We start from the raw sequence: 23,344 nt of genomic DNA, 5'->3' as shown, positions 1-23,344 counted from the left end.
GTACAGTAAAAACTTTATAAAAATATACTAAATGATGTTTATTAAAAATAGAGAACTAGAGAAAGTTTACTGTGATTAGGCAGGTTTAGGGGCTGATGCAGTATCACATTGACATGTACAGGCATGTCGAGGTCCACAATAATCCTTATAGCTTGGTCTGTTAAAATAAAAAGGTTCCTTTACTTATTTTGACATTAATGTTTATAAACTTACATGACAAACACTTTGAGATTTTATATTTCATCTAAATTCCTCACTTTAGATTAATTGTTGAATCAGTATTTTGAACAATGGCCTCTGTGCTAGTCATCCTCTGTGAGGAAATATCACAGCATGCATGCCCCAAAGGCATCATGGATGGGGCTTCTTCTTGAAAGACTCACATGTGTCCGCACATAATAACCTATTGTGCATTTTAAAGAGAGCAAAACACTAGGGGCTGCATCCGTGCCAAACTATTACCCATATCTGATGCACATAACAGCTTTTTAAATTATACATTAAAGTAAATGTTGTTTATGAAGAATAAAAACGAAAAGTTTCACTGTGATGGGTATGTTTAGAGGGAGATACAGTATAAAATGTATTACAATAATGTAAATTTAATAATTTCTCATTATAATGTAGAAACTTAAATTTTCTGCGAATAGCGTATAACAAATAAAAATGGTAAACTGAATTGAATTATGTCTATGGAAAACCTCCATAAAACATTTGACATGTCCAGACATGTCGGGGGTCACAATATCCCTTATCATTTGGCTTGTTAAAATATGTGACCCTGAACCACAAAACCAGTCATAAGGTTAAATTTTACAAAACTGAGATGTATACATCACATGAAAGCTCAATAAATAAGCTTTCTATTGATATATGGTTTGTTAGGATAAGACAATATTTGGTCGAGATACATCTATTTGAAAATCTGGAATCTGAGGGTGCAAAAAAATCAAAATACTGAGAAAATCACCTTTAAAGTTGTCCAAATTAAGTTCTCATCAATGCATATTACTAATCAAAAATTACATTTTGATATATTTATAGTAGGAATTTTACAAAAAATCTTCATGGAACATGATCTTTACTTAATTTCCTAATGATTTTTGGCATAAAAGAAAAATCAATAATTTTGACCCATACCATGTATTTTTGGCTATTGCTACAAATATACCCCAGCGACTTAAGACTGGTTTTGTGGTCCAGGGTCACATATATAAACTTTTTTATTTTATTTATTTTTTACATTTGGTGTTTATAATCTTGCTTAACAATCTCTTTTTCCTGCTCCTGGAAAAATGTACTTTTTTTTTTTAACAACCTAAAACTAGTGTAAATGTTTTGTTTTATATTGTGTGTGATCACATTATTTATTTATATTCATTACATATAACAGAGAATACGACTTGGATGATTGAATGAGAGAGAGAGAGAGAGAGAGAGAGAGAGAGAGAGAGAGAGAGAGAGAGAGAGAGAGAGAGAGAGAGAGAGAGAGAGAGAGAGAGAGTCACAGAGCTAGTGTGTGTGAGAGAGAGAACATCCACAGCCCCAGTGCTCAAAAGTTGGTTTTAATTTTCTACTTAAACCATGTGCATTCTGCGAGCAGTCCTTTTGATACAGGATACTTGTAACATAAAGTTGTGTTTTACCCTGCTCTCTGGAAAAAATGTAAGATACTTTTTTCATTAACCTCAAAGCTTTTATTTTATTGCTTGTATTAGTACATTACTAGATTTATAATGACAAGATGCTATATGTATATGTACATAGATATTGGTTTTCTTTACACACTCTAATGATTTTTATAAGGGTTGGTCCATAGATGTAATGATTACAGCTCATATTTACATTAACATATATATATTTTAAATAAATATATGTTTGTAAGTATTTTAATTATAATGGCTCAAAAGACATCCTCATAAACAACATTTATAATTATAGTGTACCACATAAAACCATATAAGCATACAAAAATGTGTTCTGATAAATCATATAAACAAGTATAACCACACACACACACACACACACACAATTGAATATATATAAAATGTCATTTATTCTTGTATATAAATAAAAAATATAAATCTCACATCTTTCTTATCTCACACCCTGAAGAAATGTGGTCGCCATGCGGTCGCCGGATGCCTGGAGAGGTCAATCTTCAAAAATGACCCTGCATTGCTACAATTTCACCGGTCAGAGTTCAACTATCATTAATCTTCATATAACCTCTAAAGACATCATTAGCAGGTCACAGGTCATCTCCGGAATTTTAATTATGTCTATTCATGCACATCTGGACATCATTAGCGGGTCACGAGGGGGAGGTCAAAGAGCACGAAAGGTCACAAAGGGAGAGGGGAAAGGGCACGAAAGGTCACGAAAGGGGAGGGGAAAGGTCACAAAGGTCATGACCTGTCAATCAATCAAAAATTTTGACAGGTGGTAAATCCTAACACTACTTGCGTTGAGACGCTTTGGGAACAAGATGCCCACGCCACCATACTGAGGAAAACGTCCCTGCCTCTCCCCAGGAGAGGCTCGAAGATCTAGGCCGTAGAACCTAGTAAAGGTCAAGGGAGTGGACCAACCCGCAGCGTTACGGATATCCTGAATAGATAGGCCCGAAAGAAAGGCTTTAGAGGCAGACATACTCCTTGTAGAGTGAGCCTTAACTCCCAGAGGTGAGGGAAGGTCAGAGGACTAATATGCTACAACAATGGCATCCACGATCCACCGGCTTAAAGAAGGCTTGGCAGCAGGGCGGCCTCTCCTCGGAGGGCCGTAACAGACCAGAAGTTGGTCAGCCTTCCTCCACAGGGCAGTTCTGTGGACGTATGCAATTAAGCTTCTGCTGCCCGGGCTCCCTGAAGGGAGGAGGATGAAAAGCCTGTAGTACGACAGGGCGTGGTGCAATGGTGGGGACCTTAGGAAGGTATCCCATCTTGGGATACAAGAATGCTTTTTATAGAAGAAGTCTAGAAAAGAAGGGGCCACTGAAAGGGCCTGAAGGTCCCCAACCCTCTTAAGGGAAGTAATAGCTAACAGAAAAGCAGTCTTAAGAGTGAGAAGACAATCAGATATCTCTTCTAAAGGCTCGAATGGAGGCTTACACAGAGCCTCTAGCCCCACAGCCAGGTCCCAAGTAGAGACGTGAGAGCGTACTGGAGGCCTCAACCTCAGCGCACCGCGGAGGAAACGTGTAACTAAAGGGTCTCTACCCAATGAAGAGCCTCCGAGAGGGGCGTGGTAAGCTGCTATGGCCGCCACGTAGACCTTCAGGGTGGAGTGGGTCAACCCGGCGGAGAGGCGGGCCTGTAAGAACTCCAGCACTGTACCTGTAACTGGGTCAAACTGGCAGTCTCCGCACCAAGAAGTGAAGAGCTTCCACTTCAAGGCGTACAGTTTCCTCGTGGAGGGAGCTCTGGACTGGAGAATGGTCTCAACAACCTCAATTGAGAGACCAGGGGAGCTGGATGACTCAGAGAGTACCAGAGGGGACATTGTGCATTCTCTAGAGTCGCGAAGAGGTCCACCTGAGCCTGGCCAAACACTTTCCTGATCTGCTTCACCACCTCGGGGTGAAGCATCCATTCCCCGGACCTCGGCCCCTGTCTCGACAGGATGTCTGCTCTCAAGTTGTAATGCCCAGGGATGTAAACTGCTCTCAGCAAGAGGAGTTTCCCCTGGGACCACACAAGGATCTGGTGCGCCAGCTTGTACAAGGGGCGCAAACGCAGACCTCCTTGGTGGTTGATGTAAGAGACCACCGCTGTGTTGTCGGTGCGCACCAACACAGGAAGAAAGTCAATTCTCCAGGCAATTGATGTGCCACCTGAGATGAAGACCCCTCCACAGACCTCGGGCTGAGCGGCCACTCATGACCGCTCCCCAAACAGTGAGGGACGCATCCGTCGCAAGCGTGATGCGGCGACATTGAGCTCTAAACTGAGATCCAGCTACGATAACGGGCAGTAGACAAGAAGTATGCTCGCCGGGGACCGCTGAGCTCTGAAGCACCAAGGGTGGCAGGGTTGGCGAGACGATCCCCTGAGGACACTGAGGAGAGACGGGCACCATATGATGAGGTGTTAACCGCTCTTCCCCAGAGGGTGCTGTCCTCATTGGCCCTGGGCCACGACCATCAGGGCCTTTTAGCCGAGCCCTTCTTAGCCTGTGAGACCACCCTCAGGTCAGTCTTGGGATTAGAAGGGCCCGGCCCAGAGCGCCGCCTAGACACACAATCTCTACCAACGGGGGCACACGGGAGCTGGAGCACAGCGAGGCAAGAACCGCTGAAACGCCGGCGCCGAACAGACCCGAAGGCACGAGCGGGGCGTCCATAAGGAAGACCCTGTCCTTCTCTTTAATGCTGGACAGGGTCAACCAAAGGTGTCTCTCCATGGCCACCATGGCTTCCATAGACCTGCCGATGGCGCGGGCGGTCTCCTTGGTGGCACGGAGAGTCAAATCAGTGGTTCTGTGGAGCTCGGCAATATCTTCAGGCCGAGCCCCCTCGCCTTCATCCAGCTCTTTGAGCAGGTCGGCTTGGTACGCCTGTAAGACCCCCATGGTGTGCAGACATGCACCAGCCTGACCTGCCGCCGCATACCCTTTGCCCACCAGTGCCGAAGTTGTTTTTAATGCTCTGGAGGGCAGCACCGTAGCCTTCAAAGACGATGCTGCTTCGAGAGACAGATAGCTCGCAAGCGTCAGTTCCACCTGGGGCATCGCCTTATACGCATGCTCAGACAGCCCCGCCACATTAGCATAGTGAACAGCGGAGGGGCTGTAGAGCCGCAAAGAGTAAGGCTTTCCCCACGACCTCGACACCTCAGTGTGGAGGTCAGGGAAAAATGGAAGGCTTCGGCGAGGAGGTGGTGGCCGAGACCGCAGAAAGTGCTCATCCAACTTGCTTTTCTGCGGTTCGGCTTGTCGGCTTGGCCTGTGATGTTACTGCTTATAACTTTCACCCTTGACAGACATTGTAACACAAGACAAACTATTACTCTCTAAATAAAATGTACGCAATTGTGCATGAAAAACGAAGAGTAACAGGACACAGAGCACTTGCTGAATGGCAGAAAGCTAACGCTGTTCTCACCGAACATGCTTTTAAGCTTCCTGGTCGGTGACGTCATCATGACTGATTACACACGTGATTCAGAGTGTGGTCACGCTGGAGGTGTTCCCAAAGCGTCTCGACGCAGCTCGACATTCCTGGAGGGGAACAGTGCTTTATTATGAAGACGCTAAAGGTACCCCTAGGCTTTGCTGTGTCAGAAAACTTGGCTTTCTATTGCTTTAATTTGCTTGCCTTATGTGTCAGATAAGAAAGTGTTTATTCTCATCAACTATAATTTGCCAAATGTGTTGCAAAAAACAACAACAAACAAAACAAAAAAAACCATTATAAACAGTATAAAACTATTGCAAATTACTCATGTTGCATTAGCATGGTTTTAATTGGTCAAAATGTTCCCAATGCATACATGATAATGAATTTTCCATGCTATCCGTTTATTAATGCAAAAAGTGCACAATTCTGCTATAAAATTATTTAAATTAAGAAAATATTTATTTTCAATAATGTTTTATAATGGCATAAGTCTTTGAAGTATGAACAATTTTGTGATTTTCTTTATAAGTCAACTTATTTTTGATTTCCCACAAGGTGACAGATTTTTTTGTATGTTTATTTGTTTTCAGAGATACAACTATAATCCAGCATTCTCGCAGTGGCAGTTACAGTGACTGCTCACTGTGGCTGCATGAGGATGAGAACAGAATCCAGAGTAGTCGTCACTGCCAGGAAATGGAACAAAGGTGAATGCTAATAAACATATGCTCATATAAATACACTGTACATGTAGATATAGTGTTTCCAATGTATGCGATTATTTTGCAGAAAATCTTCAATATATTATTTTAATATATAATAATAATAATATATTTACCTACAAAAATGGCATTATACATATTATTAATAATATATTAAATTAAGATAATCGATAGAAAAATGCCTTGCAAATAATGTCAGGTCTTCTTATAGATGCTTTGGTTCTTTTTATCAGTTTTTTGGCAGATTTAAAAAAAAAGTGCCACAAACTCATAACTATCCTTGTGTTAACATTATGTAACCCAGGTTACTAGTGGGTAGTAGCAGAGACAGAATAATAGAGCAAATAATAAGATCAAAAGTAAAAATAACAAATGCTGCCAGATTAAATATATGCCTGTGATTAAAATAACGATTTATGAATATATATATATATATATATAAATAAAAGTAAAACATTTAGGATTTTAGTAGTATCCAATGAAATCGCGTTTTGAATGACGTCATTACGTCTTCCGCTATCGCGGCATTTTCGCAACGCAGAGCGTTCTAGATCTTTCTTTTTCTTCGTGAACTTGAGACGGGAGCAGATGTCCATTGCTGCTCCGGGAGATTCTGTGCTTTAGAAGTGAATATAAACGATTAAGTTGATAAAGACGATTGAGAGAGAAGTGCATCTGAGAATATATATCATCCGCCATTTGCCATCGGGTTTTTCCTGTTTCATAAGCACATTTGAATGAGTTTCCTTGGTGAGTTGATGCAATTTTCATTTATTTTCATTTCATTACGGTTTAAAGTCTTGTTAAAATTGAGTTTCATAAATTAACCATTTGTTTGGGTTGGTATAAATGATGAAAAGAGACATAAGAGTGAAGTAGAGACAAAAATAATGTTCATTTGTGTGAAATACCAGTATTAACATGCTTTGTGTGTTAAACAAGATAAATGTACAAATGATTGTATAGGATTTAGCTGAAATGCTTTTGCTGTTAAAAAGGTAATACCAAATAAGAGAACTCACACAAAGGAATTTAAGCACACAGTACTAAATGGATGTAAATGGTTCTGTTTATTTAAAAATTGTGTTAAACTGAATTAATGCATATATTGTAAAGTGCTAATTGTTCTTTTGGCCTTTTGTTTTCAAGGCCAGGTTTTTTTTTTCTTCTCCTTGGTTGTTCTGTGTGAAAGTCTGTTGATGTTCAGCTGCTGATTGTCTGCTCTGGATGCGAATTGAGTGAAGTGTGAACCCTTTCTGGATTGAGGACCGTCTCAACTCTTCTGAGTGCGTAAAGGCAGAGTTGGACTGGCGAGCCACCCGTTAACCGGATCCTTTGAACCTTCCTGTTTTGAAAGAACACCAACATTGCACTTATTCTTCTTTGAATGGTAGGAGTGAAATTTCATATCACTTTTCCTATTTCGGCATAGACTTTGGATTTCATCAACTCCTGGATTCCTGGACTGATATTAGGAACTGATTGATTTTCCAAAAAAAAATCATTTTGAGTGTTCATCACGAGCATTGGACTCTGGGTAAAATTTGAATTGTTCAGATTGAATGTATTTTTGTTTATTGGGAGTTTATTCTTTCAAATACTTTGTTTGAGGTTTATGGGTACATGTTTAAAGTGTTAAATAAGTAAATTGAGAACAAATCAGTTAAATAAGGGAAAAGGTTGATAATAGGTTTAATCACAAACAACTTTAACAGTCAGCTGAGTGAATCAGCTACAAAGAGAAAGCTACTAAGAGAAAGAAAAAAGGGAAATATCAACTTACCTTGACAAGTGATATCATACAACGCCCTGTAAGGAAAGAAAACGGTATAAATCGTTACTATTGAATGCAAACTAAACTGAGATTTAGTGTGAGACACAACATTGTTTATCTTTTATTTCTGTGGTCACTGTCAAAATACAAAATTGTCATTCTTACCTCAAACCTTGTGTCTGAGTTGTTCACTGTTGTGCAAATTCTCTCTCCTTGGACGAATCTATACTTCTGAGCTTACTGGTCCATTGATAAACAACTTATAAGAAATTCGGGTGTTACGGGTTACATACGAAAAGTGGCGAGCCCAGCCAGGAGAGAGATTGCAACAATAGTGACTGATTAAAGCAGCTGAGTCCACAAGAAAGATAACATATTGGACAGAACTTTAACATCATGGATATCATAAAGAGAGAGAATGTAAACATCTCAAACTCAGTAATTGTTGGTGGTTTAACACTGACTGAGGCAGATGCAGACTTAGAGTCATGGCTTTTGAGATATGGCAGCATTAGTCGAAACCTTCTCATTGATGACCCAAACTGTGAGTTCCATCGTCATGCTATCATAGAGTTTACCTATAACGCTCCAATGAAAACACTGATGCCCCTTTTGCCCCTATCAGTGGTTAGTATGTCAAACCCTAGTATCACTTTTAGTGTGCGTGCTTTAAGCTGCGTCTACCCTCATGTTGCTAGTGACAGTGCCGCTAAGGGGTATCTGGAAGAATTGCAAAACATTGCTAGTGTTAGTGGAAAGTCAATTGAGGAAGTACTCCAGACAGAGTTACTGAAGATGAAATTCGGCCCTTCTCTTGCTGAACCATCACCTTCTTCAGGTGAAAGGCTTGAATACCCAAATGCAGCAGATTCTCAATTGCGTGATAGCAGCACAGTCGGCTCACCAGATGGACAGTTCTCCCCAGCTGTATCACAGAGCATGACCACCGAACAAATAACTGCTCCATCAGGAAACTTGCCATCTCACAATGTTGAATCCCCAAACTCACAAAACCTGTCCAAGGAAAAGTTTAGCTCTGGTACTACCAATCCCACAGTCACTGTATCATCCCATCCCCCACTTACCATGGACATAATTGATCCTCCCAGCATACAGAAGGTAGTAGTTGAGCACATTGTCCGAACCAATGACACTGCTCCATTACATCATACTTCTTTTCGTCTCAGGTCCTTCTCTGGAAAAGTCCCTAGACCTGTTAACGAACCAGACTTTGACACTTGGCGTGCAAGTGTCGACCTTCTACTGACAGATCCTTCTATTTCTGACTTGTATAGGACCAGGAAAATTCTTGACAGTCTGCTTCCCCCAGCAGCAGATATTGTTAAACATATTTCACCCAACAGTCTACCTGCAGTATATCTGGAGTTGTTGGAGTCTGTATATGGCTCTGTAGAAGATGGAGATGAGTTGCTAGCCAGGTTCATGAGCACTCTCCAAAACAATGGTGAGAAGCCTTCAACTTACCTGCACAGATTGCAGGTTCTCTTAAGCACATCCATTCGACGAGGTGGAATATCTGAAAGTGAGAGAGACCGCTGTCTTCTTAAGCAGTTCTGTCGAGGGTGTTGGGACAGTGCCCTAATTGCTGACCTCCAGCTGGAAAGGAGAAAAGTCAACCCTCCTTCATTTGCAGAATTAGTAGTTCTTATCCGCACAGAAGAAGATAAAAACGCTTCCAAGGAAGAGAGAATGCGGAAGCATTTAGGGCTAAACAAGCACTGTCCTGCCCCTTCAAAGTTTAGACTGTCAACTCACCAGATATCTGCACATCCATCTGACACGCAAGATGATCAAGCTGACACATCTCTCACAAAGCAAGTCTGCGAACTTCAAGCTCAAGTTGTTGCTCTGCAAAAACATTCATGTCAGAAGGATAAAGCAAAAAATGCCAAACCAGATGAGGTGAGTGCACTGAGAAAAGTTGTTGCTGAGTTACAGGCCCAGATTACAGCCTTGCAAACTGCAGCCACTTCAAAAATTAAGAGTGATAGGGAAGGAACCGAAATTGCTGATTTAAAGAGGCAGATCGCTGACTTGAAGGTTCAAATGACTGCTCCTGAGATGTACAGAAATAATTCAGAGAAGTTCCCTCAGTCCAAAAGCCGCACCAAGTCCCCGCTACCTGAGTCAGGCCCAACAGAGTGGTCTAGAGATGGTGCACTGCCCGATAGCAGACCCCGTCCAGGGTATTGTTTCAGATGTGGGGAAAACGGTCATCTTGCCAACAGCTGTATGAATCCTCCGGATCCTACTAAAGTTGCAGAGAAAAGGCGCAAACTGAGGGAGCGACAAGCGCAGTGGGATGCCTACCACGTTGCAGATATGAAACCTTTAAACTGAGGATGGTCTCTGTAGAGGGGCATACAGAGACTGGACAAGGAAAGAATTGCCCTAAAAAACCAAGACACCCATTCAACCAAAACACATGTGACACATTCCACTTGAGGAACTTACCGAGAGGATTAGTGGGAGTGAAGTGCACTGCCCAAATTACTGTTGGTGAAAAAAGGGTCTCTTGCCTTCTGGACACAGGATCTCAGGTAACCACGGTTCCCTGGTCATTTTACGAGGAACATTTGTCAGATTGTCCTCTTAAGTCATTGGATAACTTACTGGAGGTGGAAGGGGCAAATGGACAAACAGTGCCTTATCTCGGATATGTGGAAATCACTCTAAAATTTCCCAGAGAGTTTCTTGGAACAGAGGCAGAGGTACCTACACTAGCCCTGGTAGTTCCAGACTTGATGAACATGCCTCAAGTTCTGATTGGCACCAATTCATTAGATGCCCTTTACTGTAACTATGTCCAGCAACCTGCATCCTTCCCTCAATCTAACTTCCATGGTTACCGTGCAGTGCAAAGAGTTCTGGAAGTAAGACATAGACAAGCCAATGCTGATGTAGTAGGCTGGGTGAGATTCAAGGGAAACGTTCCGGAGTTAGTACCTGCTGGATGTACAGTTGTCCTTGACGGACATGTTCTGGTTAACTGCCCTCCAGTTGAGAGATGGGTAGCTTTAGAGTCACCAACTTCACCTGCCTTACCTGGTGGTTTGCTGGTTGCCAGCTGTTTGCATACCTTACCCTCCAAGAGGCAACACCAGCTACCCATTGTGCTAAAGAATGAAACCCAGACCGACATTACAATCCATCCCAGAACTATAATTGCTGAAATGCGGGCAGTGCAAGAGGTAGTGAAGAGTGAACAAACGAATTCCAGCACTGTGAATGAAAAACTACCTGTTCATACCAATCTCAATTTCAACTTTGGAGATTCTCCTTTGACACCTGAATGGAAAAAACGGATACTAGATCAATTAAATTCCATGCCTGAAGTCTTTGCTTTGCATGACTTAGATTATGGACATACAGACAAAGTCACTCACCGTATAAAGCTTGATGATGAGACCCCCTTTAAACACAGGCCTCGACCCATCCATCCTCAGGACATTGATGCGGTACGGAAACATTTGCAGGATCTATTAGCTTCTGGAATCATCCGAGAGTCAGAATCTCCCTTTGCTTCCCCCATAGTGGTTGTAAGGAAGAAAGACAACTCTGTACGCTTGTGTATTGACTTCAGAAAGCTCAATTCACAAACCATCAAAGATGCTTATGCCCTGCCAAATTTGGAGGAAGTTTTTTCAGTGTTGACAGGTTCAAAATGGTTCTCTGTCCTCGACTTAAAGTCAGGGTATTATCAGATCGAGATGGAGGAAGCTGACAAGTGTAAGACTGCCTTTGTGTGTCCCCTGGGGTTCTGGGAGTTTAATAGAATGCCCCAGGGGATCACAAATGCCCCAAGCACATTTCAGAGGCTGATGGAACGGTGTATGGGTGATTTGAATAGGAAGGAGGTGTTGGTCTTCATCGACGATCTGATAATTTTCTCTAAAAGTTTGGAAGAGCATGAGTCGAGGCTGTTGCACGTTCTAAAACGGCTAAAGGAATATGGACTGAAACTGTCACCCGAAAAGTGCAAGTTTTTCCAGAATTCTGTTCGATACCTTGGTCATATTGTATCTGAGAACGGAGTGGAAACCGATCCTGTGAAAATCGAGGCCCTTAAAACCTGGCCAAGACCTAGGAACCTCAAGGAATTAAGATCTTTCCTGGGGTTTTCTGGATACTACCGGAGGTTCATTCAGGATTACTCAAAGATAATCAAACCGCTAAATGACCTCACAGTAGGGTATCCGCCTCTTCAAAAAGGTCTGAGACAAGATAACAAAAGTAAACAATATCTCGACCCGAAAAAAGAATTTGGGGACAGATGGGATCAGTCCTGTCAACAGGCCTTCGACATGATAATTGAGAAACTCACCTCTGCCCCTGTCTTGGGATTTGCAGATTCAAGGCTTCCTTACATTCTGCATACTGACGCCAGTACCACCGGGCTCGGGGCAGCCTTGTATCAGAAACAAGAAGGACAGATGCGGGTGATCGCATTTGCAAGCAGAGGATTGACTAGAAGTGAAACCAGGTATCCAGCTCACAAGCTAGAATTTCTAGCTCTTAAATGGGCAGTGACATCGAAGTTCAGCGATTACCTGTATGGAGCGGAATTTGTGGTTGTAACCGATAGCAACCCTTTGACTTACATTCTGACGTCTGCGAAGCTGGATGCTACCAGTTATCGCTGGTTGTCAAGTCTGTCCACCTACAACTTCAAGCTCCAGTACAGGGCTGGAAGTCAGAATTGTGACGCGGATGGGCTTTCTAGACGTCCACACGGAGAGCTTTTGGATGACCCTGCATCCCAGAAAGAGAGGGAGAGGATAAAACAGTTTACCCTTCATCATTTGGATGAATCTGGAGATGAGAATTCTGTTATCCTGCCAGAAGCCATAAAAGCCATCTGTGACAGACATCAAATTGGAGAATTCTCGGATGGAAGCAAATTGTCCAGTCCTTCCATTGCTCTGATTGAGTCCTTAGCATTGCATGTGGACGTCCTACCTAATGAGTTTGAACAGGAAAGTGAGCATGGTCTTCCAGTTATTCCTTACCTGTCCAATGAGGAGTTGAGGAAGCAGCAGAGGATGGATCCTGATCTTAGAGTCATCATTGATTGTTTGGAGAGGAATGAGAAGCCTTCCACTTCAAAGGACCAGTCTCTTGCTGTTACCTTGTGGACAAGGGAATGGAACCGGTTAGAATTAAGAGATGGACTGCTTTACAGGAAGAGGCAAGATCAAGGAAGCACACTCTATCAATTAGCCTTACCTGTGGCCTTGCGAGGAACTGTGTTGAAGAGTCTCCATAATGATATGGGACATATGGGCATGGAAAGGACTCTTGACCTGGTCAGGACCAGATTCTTTTGGCCAAAAATGTCATCATCTGTGGAAGAGAAGATCAAAACATGTGAAAGATGTGTACGTAGGAAAGCGTTCCCAGAGAAAGCAGCTGAAATGGTGAGCATCAAGACTACCAGGCCGTTGGAGTTGGTCTGTATGGACTTTTTGTCCTTAGAACCAGATAAGAGTAACACCAAAGACATATTAGTCATTACAGATCACTTCACCAAATACGCAGTGGCTGTGCCTACCCGAAACCAGAAGGCGCAAACTGTGGCTAGATGCTTGTGGGAAAACTTCCTAGTACATTATGGATTTCCGGAAAGACTGCACAGCGATCAAGGACCGGATTTCGAGTCGCGCCTGATCAAAGAGCTGTGTCAAATTGTAGGCATACGCAAGGTGAGAACCACTCCTTACCACCCGAGAGGAAATCCAGTGGAGAGATTCAATAGAACCCTTCTCCAAATGTTGGGTACTCTTGAAAACAAAAATAAATCATGCTGGAAGGAGTTTGTGAAACCTTTGGTGCATGCGTACAATTGCACTCGAAATGATGTGACTGGATATACTCCCTATGAACTTATGTTTGGTAGACAGCCCAGGCTGCCGGTCGACTTAGCATTTGGCCTACCAGTGAATGGATCTACCAAGTCTCACTCTCAATATGTGAGGGATCTGAAAGATGGTTTAAGGGAAGGCTACGAGATCGCCATTAAGAATGCTGCAAAAGTGGCTCAACGTAACAAGCGCAGATTTGACAGACATGTGGTTGTTTCTACCCTCGATGTCGGAGATAGAGTCCTTGTGAGAAATTTGAGACTGAGAGGCAAGAACAAGCTAGCGGACAAATGGGAGTCAGATGTCTATGTAGTCGTCCGAAAAGTTGGAGATCTCCCAGTGTATGTAGTCCAGCCTGAGGGAAAGAGCAGTCCAGTTCGCACTTTACACCGTGACTTACTTCGACCTTGTGGATTCTTATCAGTGAATGAAATTGAAGAGTTAGGTTCCCCAAAAGTTCAACATAAGCCAAGAACTAGATCTCTTTCTGCTCTCAAAGCTGCCGACCAAGAACATTTATCGAGTGATCAGTCAGAATCTGATGACGACTCTCTTCATCTTGGAAATTCAAGACGCCAGTTGGAATTCATTACAACCACTGTTTTACCTTCTTCAGGAAGTCCCATGTTTGTAAAGAACTCACCTGGTGTGGAGTCCATTGAATCACCCTCTGTAGTGGTAAACCCTGTAAAAGGAACCGTACCTGAAGTAGAGTCCTTCGAATCCTCTTCTGCTGTTGTAAACCCTGAAAAGGAGAGTTTAACTGACACCAGACTAGAATTAGTCTCAACAGAAAATCAAAAAGATAATGATGATGAGAATCACATACCTGTGGTGAACCTTGCTGATGTTGACACCGATGGAGTTGAGTCTGGAAGAGATGGAGATATGGCTGAAGTGGAGACCAGTGGAAGAGTGCTGGAATCAGATCCTGTGGATGATGAAGCTCAGACCCCACCTACCAAAGATGTTTCATGTGACCCACCAGCCATGGATGATGATATAGGTGCCAGTGGCCCTAGACGCTCTAAAAGGCAGTGTGGACCTCCTAATAAACTTGAGTATCATAAATTAGGAAATCCTTTGACACTGGTCATCCAGTCCCTACTACAAGGGTTGAGCTCTGCACTTACCACTTCACTGGAAGAGCCCACATTCACCAGTGATCAGCCCTTTGGTGTACCGAGTACCTTGCCCTCTGTAGTGACAATTCAACCCCATGCATGCCCGAGGACGTGCCTGAATTCAGAGGGGGAAAGTGTAACCCAGGTTACTAGTGGGTAGTAGCAGAGACAGAATAATAGAGCAAATAATAAGATCAAAAGTAAAAATAACAAATGCTGCCAGATTAAATATATGCCTGTGATTAAAATAACGATTTATGAATATATATATATATATATATAAATAAAAGTAAAACATTTAGGATTTTAGTAGTATCCAATGAAATCGCGTTTTGAATGACGTCATTACGTCTTCCGCTATCGCGGCATTTTCGCAACGCAGAGCGTTCTAGATCTTTCTTTTTCTTCGTGAACTTGAGACGGGAGCAGATGTCCATTGCTGCTCCGGGAGATTCTGTGCTTTAGAAGTGAATATAAACGATTAAGTTGATAAAGACGATTGAGAGAGAAGTGCATCTGAGAATATATATCATCCGCCATTTGCCATCGGGTTTTTCCTGTTTCATAAGCACATTTGAATGAGTTTCCTTGGTGAGTTGATGCAATTTTCATTTATTTTCATTTCATTACGGTTTAAAGTCTTGTTAAAATTGAGTTTCATAAATTAACCATTTGTTTGGGTTGGTATAAATGATGAAAAGAGACATAAGAGTGAAGTAGAGACAAAAATAATGTTCATTTGTGTGAAATACCAGTATTAACATGCTTTGTGTGTTAAACAAGATAAATGTACAAATGATTGTATAGGATTTAGCTGAAATGCTTTTGCTGTTAAAAAGGTAATACCAAATAAGAGAACTCACACAAAGGAATTTAAGCACACAGTACTAAATGGATGTAAATGGTTCTGTTTATTTAAAAATTGTGTTAAACTGAATTAATGCATATATTGTAAAGTGCTAATTGTTCTTTTGGCCTTTTGTTTTCAAGGCCAGGTTTTTTTTTTCTTCTCCTTGGTTGTTCTGTGTGAAAGTCTGTTGATGTTCAGCTGCTGATTGTCTGCTCTGGATGCGAATTGAGTGAAGTGTGAACCCTTTCTGGATTGAGGACCGTCTCAACTCTTCTGAGTGCGTAAAGGCAGAGTTGGACTGGCGAGCCACCCGTTAACCGGATCCTTTGAACCTTCCTGTTTTGAAAGAACACCAACATTGCACTTATTCTTCTTTGAATGGTAGGAGTGAAATTTCATATCACTTTTCCTATTTCGGCATAGACTTTGGATTTCATCAACTCCTGGATTCCTGGACTGATATTAGGAACTGATTGATTTTCCAAAAAAAAATCATTTTGAGTGTTCATCACGAGCATTGGACTCTGGGTAAAATTTGAATTGTTCAGATTGAATGTATTTTTGTTTATTGGGAGTTTATTCTTTCAAATACTTTGTTTGAGGTTTATGGGTACATGTTTAAAGTGTTAAATAAGTAAATTGAGAACAAATCAGTTAAATAAGGGAAAAGGTTGATAATAGGTTTAATCACAAACAACTTTAACAGTCAGCTGAGTGAATCAGCTACAAAGAGAAAGCTACTAAGAGAAAGAAAAAAGGGAAATATCAACTTACCTTGACAAGTGATATCATACAACGCCCTGTAAGGAAAGAAAACGGTATAAATCGTTACTATTGAATGCAAACTAAACTGAGATTTAGTGTGAGACACAACATTGTTTATCTTTTATTTCTGTGGTCACTGTCAAAATACAAAATTGTCATTCTTACCTCAAACCTTGTGTCTGAGTTGTTCACTGTTGTGCAAATTCTCTCTCCTTGGACGAATCTATACTTCTGAGCTTACTGGTCCATTGATAAACAACTTATAAGAAATTCGGGTGTTACGGGTTACAATTACATTTATGATTTTAGAAGTGATTCTGTTGCCCCGCTTTAATAATGTAACTAAAGTAAGAAATTCCATTTTTTTTATTCTTTGCTTTTCTATATTAGTTGTCTTCAACTACTGTGCACTGCATGCAATACGCTTCTTGTATGCATACACGTCGTTACTTTCATTTAAATTACCTGGATGAAATTACGTGTAATTACACTGTTTTTCCAACTCCAGCCCCTCATCCTACCCATATCTCAACCTCAATTGAAGCAAATGCCATTTTGGCCAGAGTTTTGCAATAGAACATGCTTGTACAGTACACAATAAGTACACTGTAAATTCTTAGTGTAAATACATGTAAATACATGTAAATGAATAGTAGTAAAGACACATAATATAAAGTTGGGCCAAATAAATTATTATCCCTCAACCAAAAACACAAAAACTGTTTAAAACTATTGAAAATGTCTCAGGTTCTGCATGTAACCATGGTTCCCTGAGAAGGGAACGAGACACTGCATCCTCTAGCGGTCGCTATGGGGTACACCTTCAGCATGACCCGTGTCTGAATCAAGTGTCTCATCACAACAATAACATCGGCCAGTGACATCCTATGGCTGTACTCCTTTTCATTTGAAGCTTGCGTCCAAGGCATAACAAGAAAAGGGAACCATGGTTACATGCGTAACCTGAGGCATTCCCTTCCATGCTGAGGGGAGTGCATGCCAAGCACCATGGACAGCACTACGTACCAACTCTACCATGGCCATGGGAGTCGCCCCTTGGACGCATCAGCAGCTGTCAGTGACACTATCCCCTTCGGCCAAAGGCCTGAGCTACATACCCAAAAATAACTTACCTGTTAAGGGCTGGGTAAAAGCCCAGAGCAGAGCTCAAAGGCTTCGAATCAAATAGTAATGTGATTCCTTTAAGGGAATATGGCCAGGTGTCTAGGTCAGTGGTTCCCAACCACGTTCCTGGAGGCCCCCCAACACTGCAGATTTTGCATCTCTCCTTTGTCTGACACACCCATTTCAGTTCTTGGAGTTTCTACTAATGAGCTGATGATCTAAATCAGGTGTGTTTGATTAAGGAGACATGGAAAACATGCAGTTATGGGGGGCCTCCAGGAGCGTGGTTGGGAACCACTGGTCTAGGTTCACCATATTACCAGACCCTGGCCTATCAACTAGGTGGACTAATACATCTACCCCTAATTTTCCCAAGAAGCTACTTGTAGGATCTCTCTCACCAGATTCCTCGAGCTGGTAGCAAATACCCCCACAGTCAGATGGGAGACTTTAATGGTATCACTAAAGATTCATATAAAGAGGGAAGGTGAGAACCGGGACCTGAACCAAAGGTACGATGCCGGCGGCACATGAACCTTACCATAAAGGATTTTACAGTGTGCAGGATGCTCAGTGTGCACACTTACCATAGATTTTGGAAAGTGCACAGAATGCTCAGCCTAAACATGAATTTTAGAAAGCACTCAGTGTCATTGTGAAGGTCATGAAGTGGCCTAGCGACCTGGTATGACTGCCTCATGGAGCTTTTTGCACCTAGGGAGCTCTATTCCTAGATTAAGCTCCGGGAGTGGCAAACTCATAGGAGAACCTCGGGTTGAGTGGAGCACCGCCAACTCAACCATAATGACCCTCATAACTCATAAGTGACCCTGTAATGAGGGGAGCAATGCCAGGCTCAAATGCAAAGGAAGCTGTCAGGGAGGCTAGAGACCTCACAGAGCTCAAAAGAGCAGAGCACTCAACTCTCAGAGATGAGAGGAGAGATGGGAGCAGCATGCTCATAGGCGACCCTCTAGAGTGAGGGGAGCACTGCTAAGCTCAACCATAAAAGCCTAACGAGGAGGCAAAAAATGCCCCAAGAACCTGGTATGGCTAACTCACAGAGCTCCATGGTGTGGAGAACTCAACTCAGACACGCTCACCATGAAAGCGGCGTGCTCATAGGCGACCCTCAAGAGTGAGGGTAGCGCTGCTACGCTCAATCATAAAAGCCAAAAAAGGGAAGCAAAAAAAATGGCATTACAACCTGATATGACTGCGCAGAGTCCTTGGCTCTCCGTTCGAGAGAAGTCTGTAAACGGAACCCCCAGGAGTGGAGTAATCAATTCCTAAATCATGTGAGGGAACTCACATGCTTAATATGGGAGCAGCAGGCTCATAGGTAATCCTCCCGCAGTGAGGAAAGCATATGAGCAGCCCACTAGGGAGGCAAAAGATGGCCTAACAACCTTGTATGACTGCACACTCCGCCCCGAGAGCGGAGTGTTAGGTCCCCACCTACACTAGACAGAGAAGAAGCCTAATTGAGGAGGCCTTTTCCACATAGAGTGTACAATGGGGATAAAGTCACACCTTTTAGTGATTTTCACTAATCACATAGTATATGATTTGAAGATTGGAGGAACAAATTATGTTGTCATTCAAGTATCTGCTTCCACCATCATTTACTTAGGAATATTTAAAAAAAAATTATTGGTACAGAATCATTCTAAAAAACATTGTAATAATGGGAACAATGAAAATATTTTCTCCCTTTTTGGCAAAACATTATTCAGAGTAAACCATGGTCATGCAGCATAACATGTATGTAAAAATATACTTATTCTGATATATAATCGTACACATTTTTTTTTTTTTTCGATTTTAAATGATTTTCACTTTCTTACAAAAGTCTCTTGCTGACAAATGGGTAAAACCTTGTAGTTTAAAGTAATGTAAAATCATGGTAAAAAAAAATTGTATTTTTAGCAAAACATGACACATTCTAATGTACATAAAAAAATTTAAGCTGTATTATGGTCAAAGATGAGATCCATATTGAGACCGCTTTAGTATATGATACAATTTATTCTTAAAGTAAGCAAAATAGCAATATTTTAGAAGAGCTTCAACATATTTCTTCACCTTCACCTTGTATCTGTACGTTTGTAGTTTTCAGTCTATAAATAAAATTAAAAATGCCAATGAACACCATGCACAGAGGTTTAAAAATGTGATATCTTATTGTTCCTGATAACTGTGTCTAAAATAAAGCAATAAAGAATTGCTCTGCATGTCACAGGATGAAGGACTTGCATGCTCAGTTGCTGGAGAAAGATGCCATGATTAAAGTCCTACAACAGCGTTCCCGTCGAGATCCCGCCCCTCTGCGTCCTGCACGCTCTGTGCCCTCCATTTCCATAGCAAGTGGACTACACACACGTCAGTCATCACAGACCGATCGGAGAGACCAGCAAAGCTGGAAAGGTAGTCCATATACAAATGCACTAATTCTGAATAAAGTACTATGGGTAACACTTTACAATACGTGTGCACAAATAAGCATTAATTCATGTTTAATTAATGCACAGATAATCACAAGTTAATGAAGAACTAAACAATTTATTAATGATTACTACATCAGCAACTAATGAACATTCTATATGATTCATAGATTAAGTAATCAATACATTGTTATTAGTTAATTGTGCCATAATGTATTAATTCCCTAATGACTTATTTTATTAACTAATAGTGCAAATTCATGTGTTAGTTACTACAGTGGTCAAAGCTATGTACTTCAACTTCCAGTTGTCTGCTTTAATTACTCATTAGCTAATGATTTGCAGAGATATCATTATGTTATGACTTTACTTATTGAGGCACAAAACTATTAGCTAATTGTTAAGTAATATGTCATTGTGGTTATGATATAGAATTAGTCAGTTATGCGCCTTAATGTGTTGAAGCCATGCATTTAAACTTCCAGTTGTCTGCTTTAATTAATCATTAGCTAATGATTTGCAAAGATATCATTATGTTATGACTTTACTTACTGGGGCACAAAAATATTAACTAATTGTTAAGTAATATAGTTATAGCTAATGATTAATTAAAGCAGACAACTGGAAGTTTAAATGCATGACTTGAGCCCATTTTGCTAATTAACACATGAATTTACACTATTAGTTAATAAAATTGGTTATTAGGGAATTAATACATTATGACATACTTAATTAATAACAATTTATTTATTACTTAATCTATGAATCATATAGAATGTTCATTAGTTGCTGATGTAGTAATCATTAATAAATTGTTTAGTTCTTCATTAACTTGTGATTATCAGTGCATTAATTAAACATAAATTAATGCACATGTGTGCACACGTATTGTAAAGTGTTACCGTACTATGCCTAATTTTTTCCATAATGTATCATATAAACACACACAACTGGGTTGGGCAAAATAATCTGAACACCTAGGAATTGGGTGATTTCTTTGGGGTTTCACCACCATCATTTTTGGAATAGATTCATACAGCTATCAGAACATACATTCTAAAAATGCTGTATTAAAAACACAGCGCTGAGTAATTATTGGACAGAACATTATTTATTTTGACCCAGCTGGTTGGGTTAAATGTTTTTGCACAGCTGCTGGGTTGTTTTAAGTCAACTATTGTTTAAATTAAATTACTATATTGCTGGCTTAAAAATCACACACAGAATTACTTAAGGCTACAGCAATAATCAAAAGATGAACATTTAATTAAAAGCAAGAACACCCACAGATGAAAATATAAGACAAACAATTTATTTGGGTGAATACAGCATAAATTTACAATATTACATTTTAATTTTTTTAACAAGCATTACAGAAATAAAAACTGTAACATTTAAAAGAAGCATTTTAATTTATGTGTATTCAACCTTTCTCTCTAATCCCTTTTTACTAAAAAAGTGGTAATTCTTGTGCCGGTGTGTCGCCGAAATCTGAGCCGGTGATGGGCTACTGTTTGCCGGGGGAACTGCGAACTTCAGTAGCTCTGTGTTGTTTGGACACAATCCTTATTAGTGTCCGATGGGTCCCTATCATTCACTTTCAGTTTTCACCCACTATTGTTCTTTGCTGATGAATCAGTGTAACGGCAGTGTAAATGTCTTTTGGCACTCATTACTGCAATGTGACCAGTGCTACTAGAGGTTTTACTTACATGTAATGGTTTGTGTTTTTGTTTACAGATGTACTCCTGGGAAAAGACCTTCCCTCTTTGCCCCCTCTTTCAGTCTCTATCTCTTCATCTCTCCCTGCCTCCTCTCCTTCCTCTCTTCCTCCATCATTCTCCTCCTCTCTACCTTCCTCTTTTCTTCCCTTTTTGGCCTCTGCAGGTTCAAACACCTCATTAATAACCTCATTGACCTCTGTTCCCCGCTCCAGTACTTCCTCTCTCCCTCCCTCTTCTTTTTCCACATTACCCTTGCCCTCATCTGGCTCTCTTCTGCCTCCTTTATCATTCTCTCTCCCCTCCACTCCTCTCCTGTCCCTTCATTCTAAATTTGCCAGCAGAGACCGCAGCAGTCAAACAGGACTGAGTCCAAAGACATTTAGTGCTGCAACCTCCACAATACAAGAAAAGACAGGTGAGACAGGCAGAGAGAAGCAATTGACAATGTAACTTCTGTATCTATACATTCATGTACAGGGCACAGTGCAACTCAGGGATTTAAGTCACCCTGAAATTAAAATGTACTGTTCTAATTCTTATGATTTTATTCAATCATCCAGTGTTTATTGTAAATAATTAATCTATTCACATAATTTAAAAAATCTTTCATCAAAAACATTACATTATCCAGTCTTGGACATCACAATAGGGAAGAAAAGTGAGATCCTCTGATCCTTTACCATAATAACTGTTACTACCAAATGTTTGACAATTCCTACAATTTCTTGTGATCTGACAAGTAGCAGGGTTGCAATGGCTGCTTTTTGTATGATCTCTGCCCAGTGAAGGTTAATGTTTACCACAAAAATGCAAAGTAAAATACAATGCAACAGTGGAACACTTGTTGTTAGAAGCTTAGTAAACACAATAAAAGCTTTTTAATCTATTGCACTGAATCCAGAGCTTATTTGTAAACAACATACAAATATGAGATCTAAATTCAAGTCATGATGTTTGACATGTCTTGATTTTCTTTTTGTACATGGTGTCACAATGACCTTTTTATCACACTTAAAGACCCCACTGAGAAAAAAAAAAGATTTAAATGGTTAAATTATTTTATTGACAAAAACATTCTAGTGAAAAAATATTAGTATCTAATGCTAGTATAGTATTAGTATCTAAAGAAATGGTGCAGTATAACAGTCTCACTGAAAAAAGGTATGACTAAAAAATTTATTTTGTACACTGTGTTTACGTGCAGAATCTCCATCCGGCAAGGCTAAAGGCCTAGAAGGTCGAGGACAGAAGATGCCCCTGCCTGACCTAGATCTGGTGGAGATCCTTATCTGAAAGAACAACCCTGGAAGTAGCATTCCTACAAACAGAACAGCACTTAAGAGAGACTGAGGAAGTGAAGAACAAAATATGAGGATGACTGAAAGAGAAACAAAGACATAAAGAAAAATTTAGTATAATGTAATGGATCACATACAACAGACAGACAGAAAGTACAGATTACGGAAAGGAATAAAGGAAGGAAGTGCAAAGTAAATTCTAGAATTCAGTATTGTGCCTTCAAAATACTGAATTTGGCAATTGATTCTATTTCTATTTCTGTCCATTTTTGACCCTGAAACAGTCATGGACTATGACATTTGGCTTGGCCTATTTACAATATCTTAAGTTGCATTCTGTCTTAGTTTATCAGCTGCCTCATAAGTGCATTCCACAAAGCTGTGTATAATTCAGATAGTATTTGTGTAAATCTACAGAAAGAAAAAAGTACTAAATTGTTTTATGTACAACTAAATTATTGAATGCTATTTAACTTTGTTGGTTTGTGCTGCAAATAAGCTTGGTATTAATGCATTT

General features: G+C 40.7%; 1 protein-coding gene across 1 annotated transcript; it reads left to right on the top strand.

The window, feature by feature from the left end:
* The first annotated feature begins 4,856 nt into the window (after positions 1-4,856).
* LOC141284354 (angiomotin-like protein 1) lies at positions 4,857-23,299 on the top strand. Its single transcript, XM_073817352.1, has 5 exons — positions 4,857-4,930; positions 5,710-5,826; positions 19,604-19,788; positions 21,546-21,944; positions 22,734-23,299. The coding sequence occupies exons 1-5, from the start codon at positions 4,857-4,859 to the stop codon at positions 22,820-22,822; spliced, it is 864 nt and encodes a 287-aa protein (XP_073673453.1). The 3' UTR covers positions 22,823-23,299.
* Positions 23,300-23,344: the final 45 nt, after the last annotated feature.

This window comes from Garra rufa, chromosome 14 (assembly GCF_049309525.1).
Source record: "Garra rufa chromosome 14, GarRuf1.0, whole genome shotgun sequence".
NCBI lineage: Eukaryota > Metazoa > Chordata > Actinopteri > Cypriniformes > Cyprinidae > Garra > Garra rufa.
This window is presented reverse-complemented; position numbering and strand designations above follow the sequence as displayed.